Below are 18,956 nucleotides of genomic sequence, written 5' to 3'. Positions count from 1 at the left end.
AATCAAACCAGCTACACACACCAAAAAGGCAATGCACAGTCAGCTGACTGCTTCACACCAAGATGGAGAAAAGCTGTCTTTTCTGCTGATCACCTGCACCACTCCGCAGGACAAGCATGTCAGTTATTTTTTTAGATGCCAACAAGCTGCACACCTCTCACTCCACATAAGATAATATATCCTGATTACATCAGGAGTACATAACAAGTTTTGCCTTATTCTGACAGAGGCAATGAAAGAGTAAAGGAGTCTAGAACACTTAATGAAAAGGCACAGGTGTTGAGAGCAATTAACAAAAAAAAAAAAAGGGACAACTCCACATATCAGGAACCAAACCTTAGCATGATTCCAATTCATCTCAGGGCACATTCATGCTTATATCCACACTCGCTTATAATATAGCATCACACGGACATTTTGAAGTACAGTATGATCAAATTAGTATATAAAAAGGGATTTAAAATGAAACAACTGCATCAACCTTTTAAAAAGTGGTTTACCCAACAGCCCTAAAGTTTGCTATTTTTTGCACTCAGTTAATTGGATAGTTACTTAATTGCAACCCAGGTATTTATTCACTGGTATACCCAGTGTGTTATTCACACAGTTCTATGAAAACAAAGATAAAAAAATCTTCAGAATGTTCAGAACACTAAACAACAAGATACAATGTTTAGCTGGCACTGCAAGGGTTTAAATGGCTTTGAGAAACTTATTTTTACACATTTGGATCAACAGGGAGTTTTGTGCTAAATTGCCTGTGAGATCTGACCAGCTTGGTAAACTATCCAAATTCTAATTCCTGAAATACTAAACTACAAAGAAGTGACCTATAACCAAAAATCAAAGATGTGCTGCCATCTTAAATAGGGTTGTGATAAAATAACTAGAAAGTTATATGACTGCCAACTAGCCTATCAACAATATACAATATAAATGTAGAACGGACACAAAATGGTATATACCACAACAAAGCCAAAAAATATAAATTAGTATCACCAGAACAATGATAAAAATTTAAAACCACCTGAAAAATAATTATAATTCCAAAAAAGTTAAATTATTGGGATAACAAAACCCCATATTCATTACAGAGCCCCCCCTCCTATGGTACCTAATAAATTCTTGAAGGAGACAAAGTATATGAACATCAGTGTGCATTTTATGGTACCCTTTTCAGTGAACCAAATAATACATTCTTGCACCATGCTACCTAGACCCATTATTTTTTGGACTTCTCATTGTTCATTGCCATCAGCTGTTACTAAAGAAGGGGGTCAGGAAGGACAAAATAAAACAGATGTGTAGAATAATTTAAGTTTAGAAACACAGCACATACAAAACCAGTCCTACTTTCTTTGATAGCATAAGGACCAATATATTTCTGAGCAAGTTTCCGAAACAGAAATCTGGTGTGAATGACTTGTGTTAAGCCACACCTTGCAACACGCACCAAAGTCTGGAGGAATCTTTCTCCTCCTAACAGTAAAATTCTTGACAGAGAAACCAGTTAAATAAGTTAATAACACATCCCTAGAGAATCCTGTGAAAGCTACACCCTTCCAATTACCATGACCATCACCAATAAAGCAGTATAAATATTTCTATAAGTCTTGATTATTAATTCTATTGGTTTGTGGGTGGTGTGGAAGAATAAATTTTAGGGTAATAAAGCATTCATCTTTAAGAAATAGCATAAACAGTTAATAAATGTCAGAAACCAGATAAAGGTCAAGTGAACAACAAAATGTACACTGAAATACAAGAATTGGTTTAGGAAAAATACAGAGATGGTCAAGTAAATAAAGAATGTACCAGAAGAAAGGTTGATGTAATATACAAAATGTACTGAAGGATGTCTAAGCGATGACTAAGAAATCAGCAGATGTCCTATAAATGAGAATGGACAATATGCACAGAAATTTCAAGGGTGGTAGCACAACTCAAAAGTATAAGAAGAACCAGAATATAATATAACAGACTTTTATTATATATAAATCATTTGGGTGTAAACCAATGAAACCACCAGAGTAAAATGTATTCATTAATTGACACTGTATGTAAATTCAGTAGGTTATAAAATTAACCTCTATTCTTTGTTTCTCTGAGCATTCTGACCATGCTGTAACAGACTGCTCCCTCCAAGGCATTTTGCTGAGGAGTAATTTAAAGATACAATGAATAGTTTTTCTCCTGCCTGATTACTGAATTGTCCTGTTAGAGGATGTTTCATTCTTTAATAAGATGTTCAATTTTGACCACAGTAGTACTCAGAGGTATGATCTAAGTGAATATAATCTTTACTACAAAACCTCTTCAAAACCTTTAAAAAAAAGTTCTAAGCTATTCTTTTGCGTTTCTAAACAGTGTGAGATGTGGCCGGCTTGTCATCCCGGCCAATACCCCCAGGCCGCCAGATGGAGTCCTCCCTGCAGTATGGAGGTGCCCCGAAGACCAGCAGGGAGTCATGGGACATGTAGTTTTTATACAAGACCCTGCTGGATACCACAGGGGCCGCAAGAGGGAGCTGCAGGGAGGACCGAAGACCTCTTTGTGCCCTATAACCCGGAAGTGAGTCAGAGGAAGAGCGACGAGCTTCCGGGGTGAAAAGAAAGGACTTGTACCTGACCCGGAAGTGATTAAGAGTCACATGGACTGGGATTGGGAACACTTCCGGGTCAGGAGATATAAAAGGACTGAGGGAGCTCCCAGACGGCGAGCTGAGCTGGGTGGAAGGGTGGCAACGCGTCTGGGAGTGGAGGATTGTTTATTTGTATTATTGTGTTTATTTATGAGTATAGTGGAGGAGAGGGTGCTCTGTGCACTGTGGCAATTAAATAAAGTCATTATTGGCACTTTTACCTGGTGTCTGGAGTCGTGGACAGGGGTTCAAGAGAGTAAGAGCGCCCCCCTTTCTGTCACAACATTTAAAATATTAAAGAATCTTTTAGTATTATTAGTCAACTAGCAAAATACCCGCGCTTCGCAGCGAAGTAGTGTGTTAACGAAGTTATGAAAAAAAAAAGGAAACATTTTAAAAATAACGTAACATGATTGTCAATGTAATTGTTTTGTGACTGTTATGAGTGTTGCTGTCATCAAGGATTTGATTATCATTATTTCTTTCAATCAGGTTTGTATTTGGAGGATGTGTTGTGTTCAAGTTATATTCCGTGTTTGTCAACCGTTGCAAAGATAACAGGTGTCTGCGATGTCCACGGCTTTATTTAATGTTAGCTCAGACCCCGCACTTAAAAGTTTCTCTTTCACTTTTGCTGAGTTTGTGCCAAACACTATTCTATCCCTGACCATCTCATCTTTGTTTGCATAACCACAGTCCTTCACCAGCAATTTTAACTCCGTTACAGCAATTTTAACTCTGTTACAAAGAAATGAAAAGTCTCGTTTATACCCTGCGTCCTCTCATTAAACTTGCATCTCGCGAATATCGTATTCGTCTTAGGTATGACAAACGCCAGCAGCAGCGTGTCTATGAACCTAATTTAAAGTTAAACTTTACACCTTGCTTTCCTATTCGTTTGCATAAGCACAGTCCTTAATTCCGTTACAGCAATTTTAACTTCGTTACAAAGTGATCAAAAGTCTCATTTATACCCTGCGTCTTCTCATTAAACTTGTATCTCGCGAATATTGTATTCGTCATAGGCATGATAAACGCCAGCGGCAGCCTGTCTATGAACTTAATTTAAACTTAAGGTTTACACCATGCTTTGTTTCCGCAGTAGCTGCCCTTATGAATATGCTTGTATGCGTCACTCACTTCATATTCTTTTGCTGCCTTCTCAATTGTGTAATGCGTTTTTTTGTTCAGTGCTCTTTGGAGCTCTTGCTTGTTGTCTGCGTACTGCGTTCACAGTCAGTTCACGTGAGCCGCTCGGAGTACATGCATCGAAGGTTCTCAGCTGTGCTTGTGCTATCTCGTGCAATCTTGCGATGTCCATGGCTTTATTTAATGTTAGCTAAGACACGGCACTTAAAAGTTTCTCTCACACTTTCGCTGAGGTTGTGCCTAACACTAGTCTATCCCTGACTATCTCATCTTCGTTTGCATAAGCACAGTCATTCACCCGCGAATATTTAGCAGCAGCGTGTCTATTGGATTGCTGCCAACGGACGGCCTTATATGGGCAGGCACTCAATTACGTGGGAGGCGTGACAATGAGGTACGCAACTCCTCCTCACACGGCGAACAAGCTGCAGTTTATGGCCGTATATATGTACTGTGGTAGATAGGGGGCGCTCTCGCTCCCTTGAAACCCTGTCCATGACTCCAGACACCAGGTAAAAGTCCAAATATTGACTTTATTAAATCTCCACAGTGCACCAAGCACCCTCTCCTCCACAATACATACTAATCACAATAATCACAAATACAATCCTCCAGCTCCCAGACGCGTTGCCACCCTTCCACCCAGCTCAGCTCGCCATCTGGGAGCTCCCACTGTCCTTTTATATCTCCTGACCCGGAAGTGTTCCTAATCCCCAGTCCATGTGATTCTCAATCACTTCCGGGTCAGGTACAAGTTCTTTTCTTCAACCCGGAAGCCCGTCGCTCTTCCTATGACAAACGTCCGGGTCATAAGGCACAAATGAGTCTTCGGTCCTCCCTGCAGCACCCTCTTGCGGCCCCTGAGGTATCCAGCAGGGCTGAGGATAAAAACTACAACGTCCATGATTCCCTGCTGGTCTTCGGGGCACCTCCATACTGCAGGGAGGGCTCCATCTGGCGGCCTGGGGGTATTGGCCGGGTTGATAAGCCGGCCAAATATCACAGTAAGTAAGTAGGTTCCAGTTATGACCGTTACGCATAGAATTTCAAAATGAAACCTGCCTAACTTTTGTAAGTAAGTTGTAAGGAATGAGCCTGCCAAATTTCAGCCTTCTACCTACACGGGAAGTTGGAGAATTAGTGATGAGACAGTCAGTCAGTGAGGGCTTTGCCTTTTATTAGTATAGATTAAATTGATTATAATTTATTATTCTGGTATTATAATTTACGAGGTTATCTGATTGGTCCAGTGGTGTAAAGATCTCTTTCTGAATGTGAGTAAGACCAAAGAGATTGTGGTCGATTTCAGAAGAGGTCATTCACAGCACGCCCCCACTGACATGGACAAAACACAAATGAAGCAAGAGGATTGTGAAAAGTACTGAAGTGCTTTTATTAATATTAAAAAAAACAAATCCCAAATAGTATCCAAAGTGCAGTGCTCCAAACCGTTAATAAATAAATAAATTATCCATAAAAACAGTGAAACACAGGCAGGAAACTAACTTCAAAAACATTAGCCTTGGTGCCCCTTTAAAACTGATTCCTCCTTGCTACTTCCCCTGCGTCCGAAGGCAACCCCCAGACACTGCTCCACTCATACCACTGCCAGTCCATAGGCTCTTCCCAGCAAGAGCACATCCCTGAGCACAATGGTCACTCCTGCTACTTGGTTGCTCAGCAAGAGCGAATGTTCAGCCCCCTCCTGAGCGCTGGGTACACACACTCCTTACTCGATCTCTATACCCATCCATCTGCTTTCTCTTTTTTTATCCTCTCCTCCTCTTTGCACTCGTGTTTCCCTTTCAAATGCGGGGATGTGGCATAGCTGCGGCAATCAACAGCTCCCAGCATCAGTTAGGGGTGTGGGTGATCCCACACCTGTGCACTAAGTGCAGAGCCGTCCTTTCCCGCATTACGTACGGGAACTACTCCTGTCATGCTACCACACCTACCTACCATACCTACCTGAAGATGGGAGACTGGCAATTATTTATTTAAAACGCCCAGCAGCCATGGACCTCACTTTACCACAAGAAGGGGTTACACTAAATTAGGTGGGAATCCTGAAGCATTTTTAATACCTTAGAGGACTGATATACTGAAATCTCTGACATCTTTTATCATAGTAGGTTACTAAAAATATTTTTCATAAGTTTTCCTGAATTGCTAACACATTAAACCGATTTCTCAGAACAAAATGGTCAAAGGCCAGAACTCAGTTATTGAATCAATTACTCTTTTGGCAAAACCTTAAGCAATGTTTACCTAGAAACACACAATTTGCAGATCTCATTCATTCTTTTTACAAAACTATAAATAAACTTTCATTCACTAAACAAATGTTTTCAACCATTATGCACTGTGATGCAAAGTGGGAAACACAGGCTGCAAAAGTTAAACAAGAGTAGCACACATCATAATTTAGACACTAATCAAAATTGTTCACACATTTCTCATCATGTAATGGATGAACACAAGTGGTTCAACAATAATCAGTGTTTTGTAAATATTTTTCTTCCTACATACTCCACTTTCCCATACAAGAGTTTTTCTCAGTATATCAGTGGAAAGTATGTAAGAAATCTCAATATTCATGGAAATCTCCCTCAAGGAACTGAACTGGCCCTTGGTGACATAGTGGATTTAGAAAGTATTCAGACCCCTTAACTTTCTGCACACTTTATTGTGTTGTAGATTTAATCTGAGCCTGAGGGGGAGACACACAAGTGCCTGTGCTCTCCACTTAAGTATGATTTTTTTTTTTTAATATAGTGGTGGGGGGAGGTTGTTTGAACCACCCCACTTCAAGCCATAAATTTAATTTTAAATAGATAAATTTGCCATTTTTGCCCAACAATCTACACTTCTACACTCAATAGTCTATAATGACCAACTAAAAACATGTTTTCAGAAAGGTTTGCTAATTTATTAAAAATCAAAAACGGAAATCTCTCATTAATAGAAGTAATCAGACCCTTTGCTACGGCACTCCAAATTTTGCTCAGGTGCATCCTATATGCTTTAGTTATCCTTGATATGTGTCTAGATCTTGACTATATTCGTCTGTGGCAAACTGAATTGAACTGAACACAGTTTAAATAGACACACACCTATGTATATAATGTCCCACAATTCACACTGCCCGTCAGGACAAAAACCAAGTCATGATGTCCAACATGCTCTTTGTAAATCTCTGTGATAAAATTGTGGTAAGGCATATATCAGGGCAAGAGTATAAAACCATCACTAAAATAACTGTAAAATGGAAGAAATTTTAAACCACCAGGACTCTTCTTAGAGTTAAAATATAATGCAACATCTTTGTATTTCCTAATTTACTGTACTTTCACAAGGAGATGCTTAAACCAGCAGTAAGAAACTGGATGGCTTGTTAAATTCCTGAATCCATGGACCGCAGAAAGTATCTACAGAATTGGGAGCTGGGGGAGACTTAGATTCACAGACATCGCTGCAGGTCTTTATACATGTATTTATAATTACATGGGATAGCACCAGTGGCAGTATTCGATCATTTAATGAGGATGATTCAAAGTTGATTAATTCTATATTGAGTTAAAATTGCTACAAATAAGGATAATAAATTGGCATCAGTGACTAAAATTATGTCTGCCTCATCATAAAATGGAAATGACTAAATGTCTACCATCGAGAAATAGTCAAAGTTTATACCCCTGTCCTCAGTCATTATTAACATCCATTAAATAAGAGTTAAAACAAGACTTTCCCCAGGCTGTTGTCAATTAATGTCTCATAGATAACAGTTTTAGCTACAGAGTTAAAACAGCTACTCTCCTAAAAAGAAAGACGGAAAAAAACATGTTGTTAAATTACAGTCTCAGTCTCTTTCTCTCATTCTGTCTCCAGAGGAATGCATTAAATGAGATACACAACCTGGGTATGTAGTTTCAACTTCAAAGGCAAGTGTTGATGAAGCGAAGTAAAAACCAAAAATACATTTCTGTTCAGGAGATTAAAACACATATGTTACTTTTCTGAATAAAGACAACCAGTTTGAAGATTAATAACTAAGATTATATACTCTATTAAACCCTTTCCTATGGGACCTCCTTCTACAGACAGAATTTGTAAATTTATGGATAAAGAAAGTGTGGAAATTTTTAGTTAATCCACTATCAATGAACTAAAAAAAGTTTTTTGCAGAGAAGGAATCAATTAAATCCTAAGAATCAAAAAACTTACTAAACATAATTATAATGCTTGAAAACCATTAATGACAAGTAATCCACCATAATCATTAGCAACATAAGCTTCTGAACAAACACTTGTGTGATTACTTATTATCTCTACTGGCTTAGGCTAATTATTCTTAAATTACCCTGATCCGCAACAATAAAAGCAGAGTTGCTGTACATCTCATTTAATATTATCTTGTGGAAAGAGAGATAAAGAAAGTGAAATGAAAAGACCCCAGACTCACTTTAATGACTAGACATTGGATGGATTTTGGTACCAAATTTTAGAAATAACTGTTTTTGGAATCCATGTACACTGAAAATCTTTTTGATAAAAGCATCCTCTTAATCTTTTGCAGTTGGTAACTTCTTAAACGCCCTGTTACACTATCAATTTTTCCAGCACACATCATTTAAACGAGTCTGATTTTGTCTTAAGTCTTGGGGTGGACTAGTGTAGGCAACAGATAACAACCAATGAGTAATCAACCATAGGTTCAAATTAAGCAATACAGATGCAACTAAACAGGGGAGACACATCTTAAGACCTCACAACAGAAAAGAGACTCATCTGTCTGACATCATGTTTTACATATCACAACGGAATAGAAAAAAGAAAGAGCAAAGATTGCAGATATGCTTCATAAATGAACATAGATTACTCTAGTTAAAAAAAAAAAAGCAAATCACTTAATCATAGGCTGCTCCCAACAAAACAGGAAATTACAAACATACTTAAATTAAAATAAAGCTTAATAATATTAACATTGATTTGTTCAAATATATATATATATATAATAGAGTCTTACCTACTGTAGACTTTGTCCCTTGTATAGCTAATTATAACTAATAATATTTTTTTTAGATTTACCAGCATACAATATATTTGAATTTAATACAGTATAACATAAATTCTACAAGTCAAAACACTCCTATAAAGTATTTTCTATTTAAACAACTTAATATATACTTCATTAATCAATTAATAATTTAATAATTCCTTGCATTTATATAGCGCTTTTCTCACTACTCAAAGCGCTCAGCAATTGCAGGTTAAGGGCCTTGCTCAAGGGCCCAACAGAGCAGAGTCCCTTTTAGCATTTATGGGATTCGAACTGGCAACCTTCCGATTGCCAATGCAGATCCCTAGCCTCAGAGTCACCACTCCGCCTGCAACATATTTTTACTTGTAAAGGCCAAACAACTTTCATACCTTAAAAAGGTAACTAGCAGCCCAGCCTGAAATACATTTGAAAATGTAATGTAACATTGTAATGTTGCTTGGGGGGGTAGGGTCACCAAACTTAGAGGAGCAAAAATAAATTAAAATGAATAAAAATATTAACTTTGTACATGTGAAATATAAAAATTGTATTTGATGAAACTATCCTTGGCAACGCCAAATGTTAAGCCTGTGTTTGAGCTAGTCTGCCAATAGTATCTTTCCTGAGAGGCCAGAAAAACTCAGAAGAGCTCAGCTGTGCAAATGCACAATCAAGCTTTTTTTCCATGAAGAACTGCAGAACTTTTCCTTCCTGAGCCCAGTGTTTTAATGTTTAATATGTGCATCCAACAGTACACTGCGTTACAAACTCTGGTGGCAATTAAATACAAACCAACACACTGACATACTCACTAGTAACTTCTTCTATTCTACATTAAATCATATGAACAGTCTTTACTTAATCAATAACCTCTCTGCTGAAAATACATATTGCTCAATCCTTACCAACATGGCTTGAAAATTACCTGTTCCACATAGTCAACAGTACAATGTCTTTGAGTCACAATGTTTCTCCTTTGCCCTTTTACAAGATTTGAGCTACACATTAATCCTTCTATTTTTCTCAGTTTTATCTGGACTGCCCCGTGACAGACACAGAATCCCTGAACAGACCACCTTGTTACTTCTGTGTTTCAGTTTGATACTTAAATCTTAAAATATGGATTGCAGACACTATGCTTAGGCAGGTCAGTTGTTTCAGCATAGACAATGACAACTTAATCCATCCCCGCTCTGGCCAAGAGTCTATGAACCTTTCCAGCCAGGTCTCCTAACTGTGCACCCAGAAGACAACACACCATTACAAGACTATTTGTCTCTGGAGCAAACCTGTTTCCTCAATTCTCCAAATGGTTGAATCTTCCACTATCACTACCTGTCTCTTTCTAGGGACAAGATTTTGAGGTGACCCCAGAGGCTGCTAATACCTGCCTATCATCTCAAATAGGCAGGGATGAGGAACATTAACTTTTGTTTCTATTAGTTCCACACTTACGGAAGATTTGATTCACTGTTAATGGTGCCTCTTTCAAAAGAGCAACAATACAAAATTTTGAATCTACTGTTTAATGCCACATGACAAAGGGTGAACATACCCTAAGAGGTGGGTCTATCCTGACATTTCGACCAAAAGACAGCCCTCAGCCTATATAGTGGGAGGCTGAGTACAATCTTCAGCAGATCATTGTTGTTTCAAAGAGTGTTATAACTGAATATTGTTTTCCTGGTTTCTGATTTACTGCATCTGGTTTTGGCTCTGCAATTACTAGATTTTGCCTGGGACTTGCTTAACTCCAGGTTGCTTTACATTTTTTAGGCAAACCCTTTTTTGCCTCTTTTTGTTCTTATGTTAATTATAAACAAATAGGTCAACATTTATAAAGACAGTATTCAACCTTGTCTATCAAGCCACATGTTTTCACAATTCCAATTCCTTCTAGACATTTGTTTGCATTTCTGGACGTTTAAATTAGTATTTTGAAGGAAAATATATTTTGGCCTGAGTAGGAAAAAGTCTGTCTGTAACATTTGAGTTCAGGATATGTGGGGAAATGCCTGTCTCCAGTGAGGCAGTGAAGATTTTGGACTGATCTATGGGTCTTTTAAAGGCCTCACACCTTTTTTTCCTGAGTACACCAATGTTCATAACACTATTCTTCCTTACTCTACAGATTATGCAATAATGTTCAATTTTTTATACTAGACTTGCTCAATTATTACATAATAATTATAGGGATCTTAAGGGGTAGTGTGTGTCAAAAGATGTTATTAAACTAAATTGAATAAGAATATAGAAGAACATACAGAGTTTTGCTGGGAGAGAGGAAGATAAATGAAGAGAGTAGGAGATGTATGGAAGTAATAAATCAGATGGTGAGGATAAACAACAATGATTTGCATAGGTATACCAAAAGGTGAAAAATATATTTTTTTTGTTGAGTGATTGAGAGAATGAATCCAAAAAGGCAAACATAATATAAAAGTAGTAGCATTAATAGAGCACTGGACATGACAAAAATATACATCTCAAAATTCAGATAACAAAATGTGGAGTAAGAGAATTTAGGAAGCATGTATCCAACCTGGCTAAGCCTAAAAAATTACTACTACACTAATATGTGTTGGAATTTTAATTAAAGTGTTTGTTTGGATTAATAGGAACCAAAACACTAGCGTTTTTACTGTATGAAAAAATGTATTTAAAGCAGACGCAATAGTTTTCAGACTATAAGCATGCATTAGCCAGCGATTCATGTCTGATGACGGAGATAAGCCTTACAAATTTTCTAAAAACATAATAGCAATAGTAACGCTTTTGCTTTTTTAAAAAATGTTATTTTTCACGTTCCACGGTGCATGAAGTAATGCAAAAAATATATTTGGATAACCTAGCTCATGGAGACTTTCATATAATAATTTTTGTCTAGTTACTGTAAAAATGCATTCATTTTTCTCTCCTGTCAAAAAATTAAAAACAGAGAGAACTGTGACTCACCTACAGAAATCAGCATCACTAGCTCTCAGTGATTCCTGTATGCAGATATCATCCTCATAGGGTGCACCAGCAAAAACATTTGATGTGAAGCAGTAGCATAATCCCAAGATGAGAAAAAAAATGATCATATGACACTTCATGGTTGTTACACCTCTCACTGAAAAAGAAAAAAAAAAGTTGTTACTCTGTTAAAATTTAGAAAAAATATTTTGATAGCTCTGAAATTTTTCTTAGTAGCTATACTTCTAAATTAATACACACAATATTCTACAGTAGAGCATCACGTTTCTTCTCTGTTTCAAATCCAAGTGCAACTTCTTTTGTACATTTCTAGAACTGCACTGCTAACAAGGGGGAAATGACATTCAAAATCTGGCACATTTTTAAGGGACTTCTTACAAATCTCTACCTACACAAAATTTTTTAACATGCTCTTTAATTAACTTATTTCACATATCTTCATTTTACAAGACATACTAATGATAACATGGCACCATACAATAGTAAGTTCAAAGTAAAATGGCAAAATCAAACAAGAGATGTTTACAAAGCAGACCACAGTGTTCATATATAGAGCAAATAAGGCCAAAGCTTATCACCTCTCTAAGCATAACTGATGAAGAAGTAAGTGGGCCGGAATATAGAAAACATAAGATCTTCCATGAAGCATGTTTGGAGCCAAACTTTCATTCTCCTCGAAAGAGTCAAGACTTCAAAGACTTGAAGAACCAGATCATTGTAAATTTAAGAAAAATAATGTGTGAAATTGTCATCAAATTCAGCACTGGCTGTTCTGTGGCCCAGTGTCAGATCCTCCAGTAATATTTACTAATGACATTCAGCTTCACCTAATTAGCGATGAGTGAAAAAACAGAGTTTCGAGCTGCATTTGGTTTTGCAAGCAATTTCACAACTGCGAAACAAGAAACTTACCAAGAATAGTTTTTCTTTTTTTAATGTTTCTTTGGGTGGGAAAGAAACAGATATTGCTCCCTAAGGGATATTCTGTAGTCAAAACCACTATAGTCTTCCTTAACCACTCTCCAAAACTGCCTCGATCTTCCAGGGCTCGTCCCATATTAGTGCTCCTCCCCCATAGTGTGGTTTCACCACAAACAGTCTTCTCAGAGTGCTGCTCTAGATATTCTCAGTAACACCATCTGTGCTTTTTTTCCCCAAATACATAAGTCAATCGCAACTAGGATCCATCTGGTGGACAGTCTGTGGCCACATTATAATCCCAAAGGATTTTAGCAGGGAAGAAGAGCATTCAAACTGCTAGTTCATCAAGTGTTCTCCAGCCACGTTATTTTTCAGAATAAATTATGCCATGGCTTTACATATGGAAAAAAAATGTTGCAGACAGATGAAGATACATGCTAATGGCAAGACTTTCACTTGTTGCGAAAAACAATTTGTTTCACAAATTTTTGGTGCAGCAAAGCTTTGATGCAAATTCAGTTTCACATTAATCATTTTGCTCATCACTATTACTAACCACTGATTTTCGTAAGTCTTAGTCAATATGTTTTGTAAAAGCTTGGACGGAAATCTCTTTCTATGGTTTGTTTTCATGCAAGATTTAGGGAAACAGTTGTGGGAATTTGAAAAAAATTACCAAGCCATTTAGCTAAAGCAGAAACCTTGACAACTTTTAAGAAGTATTTGGATACGATACTGGGACAGCTTAGCTATTAGCTAAACAAACAAGCTTAATAGACTAAATGGTCTCCTCTCACTTGTCAAATATTCTTATTTGTTTATTCCTTTGAAGCCAATTAACTGGAATGAAAAATACTGAAGAAGAGAAGCGAGTACTGCACTGCAAGGTTCCTTAATTAAAGGATAAGTTCAGTAGTTTGTAAGTCAAAGTTATTTCTTCAAAATCATGGTATGTATTAATTTACCACATGAAACTGTGTTCTAAAGTGAATCATTTTTCATAATTTTTTTCAAAAATAGCTGCTGTGGCGTTTTTCATAATTTTTTTAAAAAATAGCTGCTATTGTGTTTTTCTTTCTTTTTTTAAATATGGTAAAAGAAGCATAACACTTAGTAGATAAAAAGAATACTTAAAAAAAAATTATTGATCCAGGTTTTAAAATTGCAAACATGTTACAAAATAGCATATTCATGTAATTTTTAGAAGGCAAAAAAAAAGCAAAACATTTTGTGAGATTTATACATTTTAAAAGAAGACTGGCTGTGTTTGGTTTGTCTTCCTCTGCAGTCCCATGCAAGGCCAGGAGTGTGGTTTCACCACAAAGAGTCTTCTCGGAGTGCTGTTATTGACCTTATTGAATGTTGAGGTCCAAATGTGAATTGCAATTTCTTAGCATTGGCAGAGTGGTAGCACAGAATTATCATTACTGCCTCACAGCGCTCAAGTCTGAATGATATTTGCATGTTTTCTTTGAGTATTTATGGACTGATTTGACATCAGTGCATGTCAGTGGGTTTACTCATTCAAAATCCACTGTCCTCAGTTCTTTTCTTACCATATCCTCAGCATAAGCTAATCATCATACACTGTAAAATTCAAAAATTGGTTTGTGGAGCTTCACTCCATTTCATTATGATTTGGCTCTATATTGTCATTTTCATTTTTTCAACATTTTTTTGTCATGCAGGACATGCCAGCACTTAATGTGGAGTGTTGATTGGTCTTGTGAATGCAATGCAGATGTGCAGGTGGCATGGCTCTTACAAAAATGATTTTACTAATAAATTAAATGCACCGTAATCAATTCAGTTCAGACGTATACAATACAATGAAACTCTTACATGTGCTGCTCACCACAATGCAGTCCACAGGCATCAAAACTTCACCCATGGCGCCCACTGCCTACAAGATATGCATCCTTATCTCAAGAAAACAGTACTTCTTTTATCACAAGCTTGCCTCAGAAATGTTCCTTCACATTGAGACAAGTGTAGACTAGATAAAAAATTCACTTTAGAATGCAGTTTTATGTGGCTAATTAACATATACCATTATGGTGAAATTTGACCTGAAAAATACCAAACTTATCCTTTAACACTAGAATTACCAAAGCCTATGAAAAAACTCGTAAATCCGGCCCATGTTAAATCCCTTTGCACCTCTCCGTCAGCGTCTTTTGTCTTGTAAATGTGCCGATCAAGACAAGCAGCAAGCAGCCTATTATTCCATCCCCCCACCGCCACAGAACGGGCACAAATTTCTCCCAGTTCCAGCCTTGATTATCTGGGAGTGAAGTGCTGGAATTTTAGAATGAAAATAATAGATCGTTATTTGGAACACATGCATTTCATTCTGTTCCGTTTCTACAATAATCTGTGTAAACACATTGTTAAAACAGAAATGTTATTCATATTTTAGTAATAAATGACAACATGTAGACATAAACTATATAATGCGTAAAGCCTGAAGTCCAAAGATCAAATAAACACCTGGAAACATTTTGGACAATTTTAAACGAGACCGATGTGCTCAATACATAATTTTAAATTGAATAATTATATGCCTTGTGCATATGGAGCTTGACTGAATTCTGTGCATTGCTGCCCTCCACTCCTTTTCTAAGATGTTGAGTGAGAGATCCTTTTTCTACTGGACTCTTGGATCTTTGAAAGGGAGGTACTGTAAAATTGTTTTATATATTACGGAGATGCTGTCCGAGTCCTCAAGACTGATCAATAATTTTTCCAGCATAGAGGTAGGTGGGAGGTGAGGAAAATTGGGAAGATTTCATTTAACAAAGTTTTTAATTTGAAGGCAGTGAAAGAAATGTGTTGCTGGAAAGTTAAATTTGCAGTGTAATTGGTCATAGGATGCAAAGACATTGGCTATGTACAAGTCTCCAAGTGATTTAATCACGAATGTTTACCAGACATTAAAAACTGCATATGTTTGAAAGGTTGGAAAAAGGTGATTCTTAAATGGAGAGGTGCCACAGATAAAATTGTCTCTATCTTAAAATACTTCCTACATTGGTTCCATATTCTGAATGAGTGAAGCACAATTGGGTTGTTAGTATATTTGTGATGACTTGTACTTATTGGGGTACAAAGCAAGGAATATAAAGAAGTACTGTAGGATTTTATTCCTATTGTGAGTCAAGCCTGTGTATGTTCATCTATTTGTGTCAATCTCCAGGATTTTATTGCTTATATATTTGCCACAAAGTAATAAAATTGAAAGTTACGTAGAGCCATGCCACCTTCCGCCTTAGGTCTTTGTAGTGTCGCCCTTTGGATATATAGATGTTTTGAATTCCAAATAAATGAGGTTATGGTCGAATATAATTTCTTAAAAAATGATTTATTGATGTATATTGAAATGTTTTGAAATAGAAAAGGAAGCTTAGGAAAGATATTCATCTTGACAATGTTAATTCTTCCAGTTAAAGTGAGATGAAGGGTTGACCATCTATGCAAGTCTTGCTTAATTTTTTCCATCAGACGGCAAAGTTTTGTTAATAAAGAGCAGAGATTTATGCTTACTTGTGATGTTTACCCCTAGGTATTTAAACTGATCTGTTATGATAAAACGGAAGGTGTCCAATCTAATATTGTGTGCTTGAGAATTCACTGGAAAGAACACACTTTTATTCAAATTAGTTCTGAGACCAGAAATCTTTTGAAATTCTGTTAGTGTTGTTAGGACTACAGGCACAGTATTTTGTGGATCTGATATACTGTATACAGTACCGTATCATCTGCATATACAGAAATCTTCTGCTCAAGTCCTTCTCTGATAATCCCCTTTATCTCATAAGCATTTCAGCAGTGAACTTCCAGTGTCTTAATGACGATTGCAAAAAGCAGTGGTGACAGGGGCATTCTTGTCTAGTACCACATTCTAGTTTGAAGTAGTCTCAAGTAATGTTGTTAATACAAACTGAAGCTTCTGGACTGGTATACAGTAGTTTGATCCATTTGTAAATGTTTGGGCCAAACCCCAATTTCTCCAATGTAGAATAAAGGTAGTATATCAAATGCTTTTTCTGCATCCAATGATAATATCTCCAGGGAGTTAGACTTTGTGGGTTTATAAATTACATTAAACAGGAGTCAAAAATTGGAAGCTAAGTGTCTGCCTTTACTAAATACAGTTTGGTCTTGTGATATTACCGAAGGAAATACTTTCCCAATTCTTCTAGCTAGGACGTTGCAGAGTATCTTAACATCATTATTCAGAAGTGAAAATGGTCTGTATGATGCACATTGTAATAAGTCCTTATTTTGCTTAGGAAAGATGGTAATTAATGCTTGGCAAAAAATTTGAGGTATAAGTGTATTGTCTCTAGCTTCTGTAAATGTTGCTAACAAAAGGGGAGCTAGCTTCATTGAGAATTTCTTATAAAATTCGGCAGGATAACCATCTGCTGCTTTCCCACTCTAAAGTGAGTTTAAAGCATTTAGTAATTCTGAGAGTGCCAGATGTTTATCAAATTCCTCTGCAATGAGAGTATCTAGCTGTGGTATCTGTAATGCATTAGGTTGTGTCTTGTCTTCTTTAAACTCAGTAGAATATAAGGACTTATAGTAGTCTCTAAATGTGTGGATTATATTTTTATAGTCAAAGATTTTGTCTCTGTCTGTGTTGGTGATTGCTGTGATTGCTTTGCAAACTTCCTGCTTGTGGATTTGTTGAGCTAAGATCTTATTAGCTTTCTCTCCATGTTCATGTTAATTATGTCTTGATTTAAAAATGAGTTGTTCTGTTTCTTTAGTTGTCAAGAGGTTGAGTTCTGAATGCAGAGCCTGTCCTGCCCTGTGAATTGCCTCATTTGGACACCTGTTGTGTTATTGATCTATTCTACTAATTTCACTGATTACCTCTGATACCTTCTTGGTTTCCAATTAACTTCTGTGGGAAATATATGAGATAATCTGTCCACTTAAGAAATACTTCAGGGTTTTCAAGAGCACTCCTACAGAATCCTCTGAGGATGTATTTGTCTCTAAAAAAAATCAGTTTGCTTGAATATAAATTCTGTATAGTTCTCGTCTGCTAATAAAATTGGGTTAAGACGCCAGCTGTGAGATGAGTACAGATGTGCTTGAACGTTTGTGAACCCTTGAAAATTTTCTATATTTTTGCATAAATATGACCTAAGACATCATCAGATTTTCACTCAAGTCCTAAAATTAGATAAAGAAAAACAGTTAAATAAATGAGACAAAAATATTATACTTGGTCATTTATTTATTGAGGAAAATTTTTTCTAATAAATAAATGACCAAGTATAATATTTTTGTCTCATTTGTTTAACTGGTTTCTCTTTACCTACTTTTAGGACTTGAGTGAAAATCTGATGTTTTAGGTCATATTTATGCAGAAATATAGAAAATTCTAAAGGGTTCACAAACTTTCAAGCACAACTGTATGTGGGGCAAAATAATTTTAGCTTCATGATCAAAGAAGCATGGTCAGAGATAACAATAGCTCATGGTCAAGAAATTGTTATCTACAAAGACATAATCAATTCTTGAGTAGCAGTGATGCACTGGTGAGTAGAAGGAATATGCTCTTGAGTTTGGTTATAGAAATCTCCCTGGGTCTGATAAATTGTGATCAGTTACAAACTGTGTAATTGTCTTTGCAGTGTTAGATGTCATCACCCCTGTGGCAGGAGACCTATCTGGGTCTGGATTTAAAACACAATTAAAAGTCCCCAGCCATTATAATTTTATGAGTGTTCACATTGAGAATGGATGAAAATACATTTTGGATGAAGTCCCTATCATCCACATTGGGTGCATAGATATTTATCAAAATCACTTTACAGTTAAATAAATTACCCATGACGATCAAATAGCTCCCTTCAGGATCAGATACTACATCTGATACTACAAATGAGATTGTTCTATGGATAAGAATTCCCACACCTTTAGTTTTCTTTGTAAAGCTGGAATGGAATACTTGACCTGTCCAGTCTCTGTGCAGCCAAAACGGATCCTTGCTTAATAAGTGGGTCTCCTGTAAAAATAATATTTTAGCGTTTAGACCTGTTGTGTGAGAGAAAACTTTCTTTCTCTTTAATTTGGAATTCCGAACTTTAACATTCCAGCTCTCAAAGTTAACTGTTCGGTCATGGAAACATTCCTTCTGAACTTTTGTTATCATTTTGTAGTCTTAAGACAGTCTTGACCTTAATTTCCAATTTTCCCAAAAGTTATTGC

General features: G+C 36.6%; 1 protein-coding gene across 1 annotated transcript in view; it reads right to left on the bottom strand.

Moving 5' to 3' along the window:
- The window catches only part of LOC120539495 (phosphatidylethanolamine-binding protein 4), a 620,910-nt gene extending 602,212 nt beyond the window's left edge, over positions 1–18,698 (bottom strand). Inside the window, exons 1-2 of the mRNA XM_039769605.1 lie at positions 18,663–18,698; positions 11,787–11,943 (exon numbers count right to left, since the gene is read on the bottom strand). Of these exons, the coding sequence (XP_039625539.1) occupies positions 11,787–11,926 (140 nt within the window). The 5' untranslated portion in view covers positions 11,927–11,943; positions 18,663–18,698. The remainder of the gene's footprint in view (positions 1–11,786; positions 11,944–18,662) is intronic.
- Positions 18,699–18,956: the final 258 nt, after the last annotated feature.

The sequence above is a fragment of the Polypterus senegalus genome, chromosome 11, assembly GCF_016835505.1.
Source record: "Polypterus senegalus isolate Bchr_013 chromosome 11, ASM1683550v1, whole genome shotgun sequence".
Classification (NCBI taxonomy): Eukaryota; Metazoa; Chordata; class Cladistia; order Polypteriformes; family Polypteridae; genus Polypterus; species Polypterus senegalus.
This window is presented reverse-complemented; position numbering and strand designations above follow the sequence as displayed.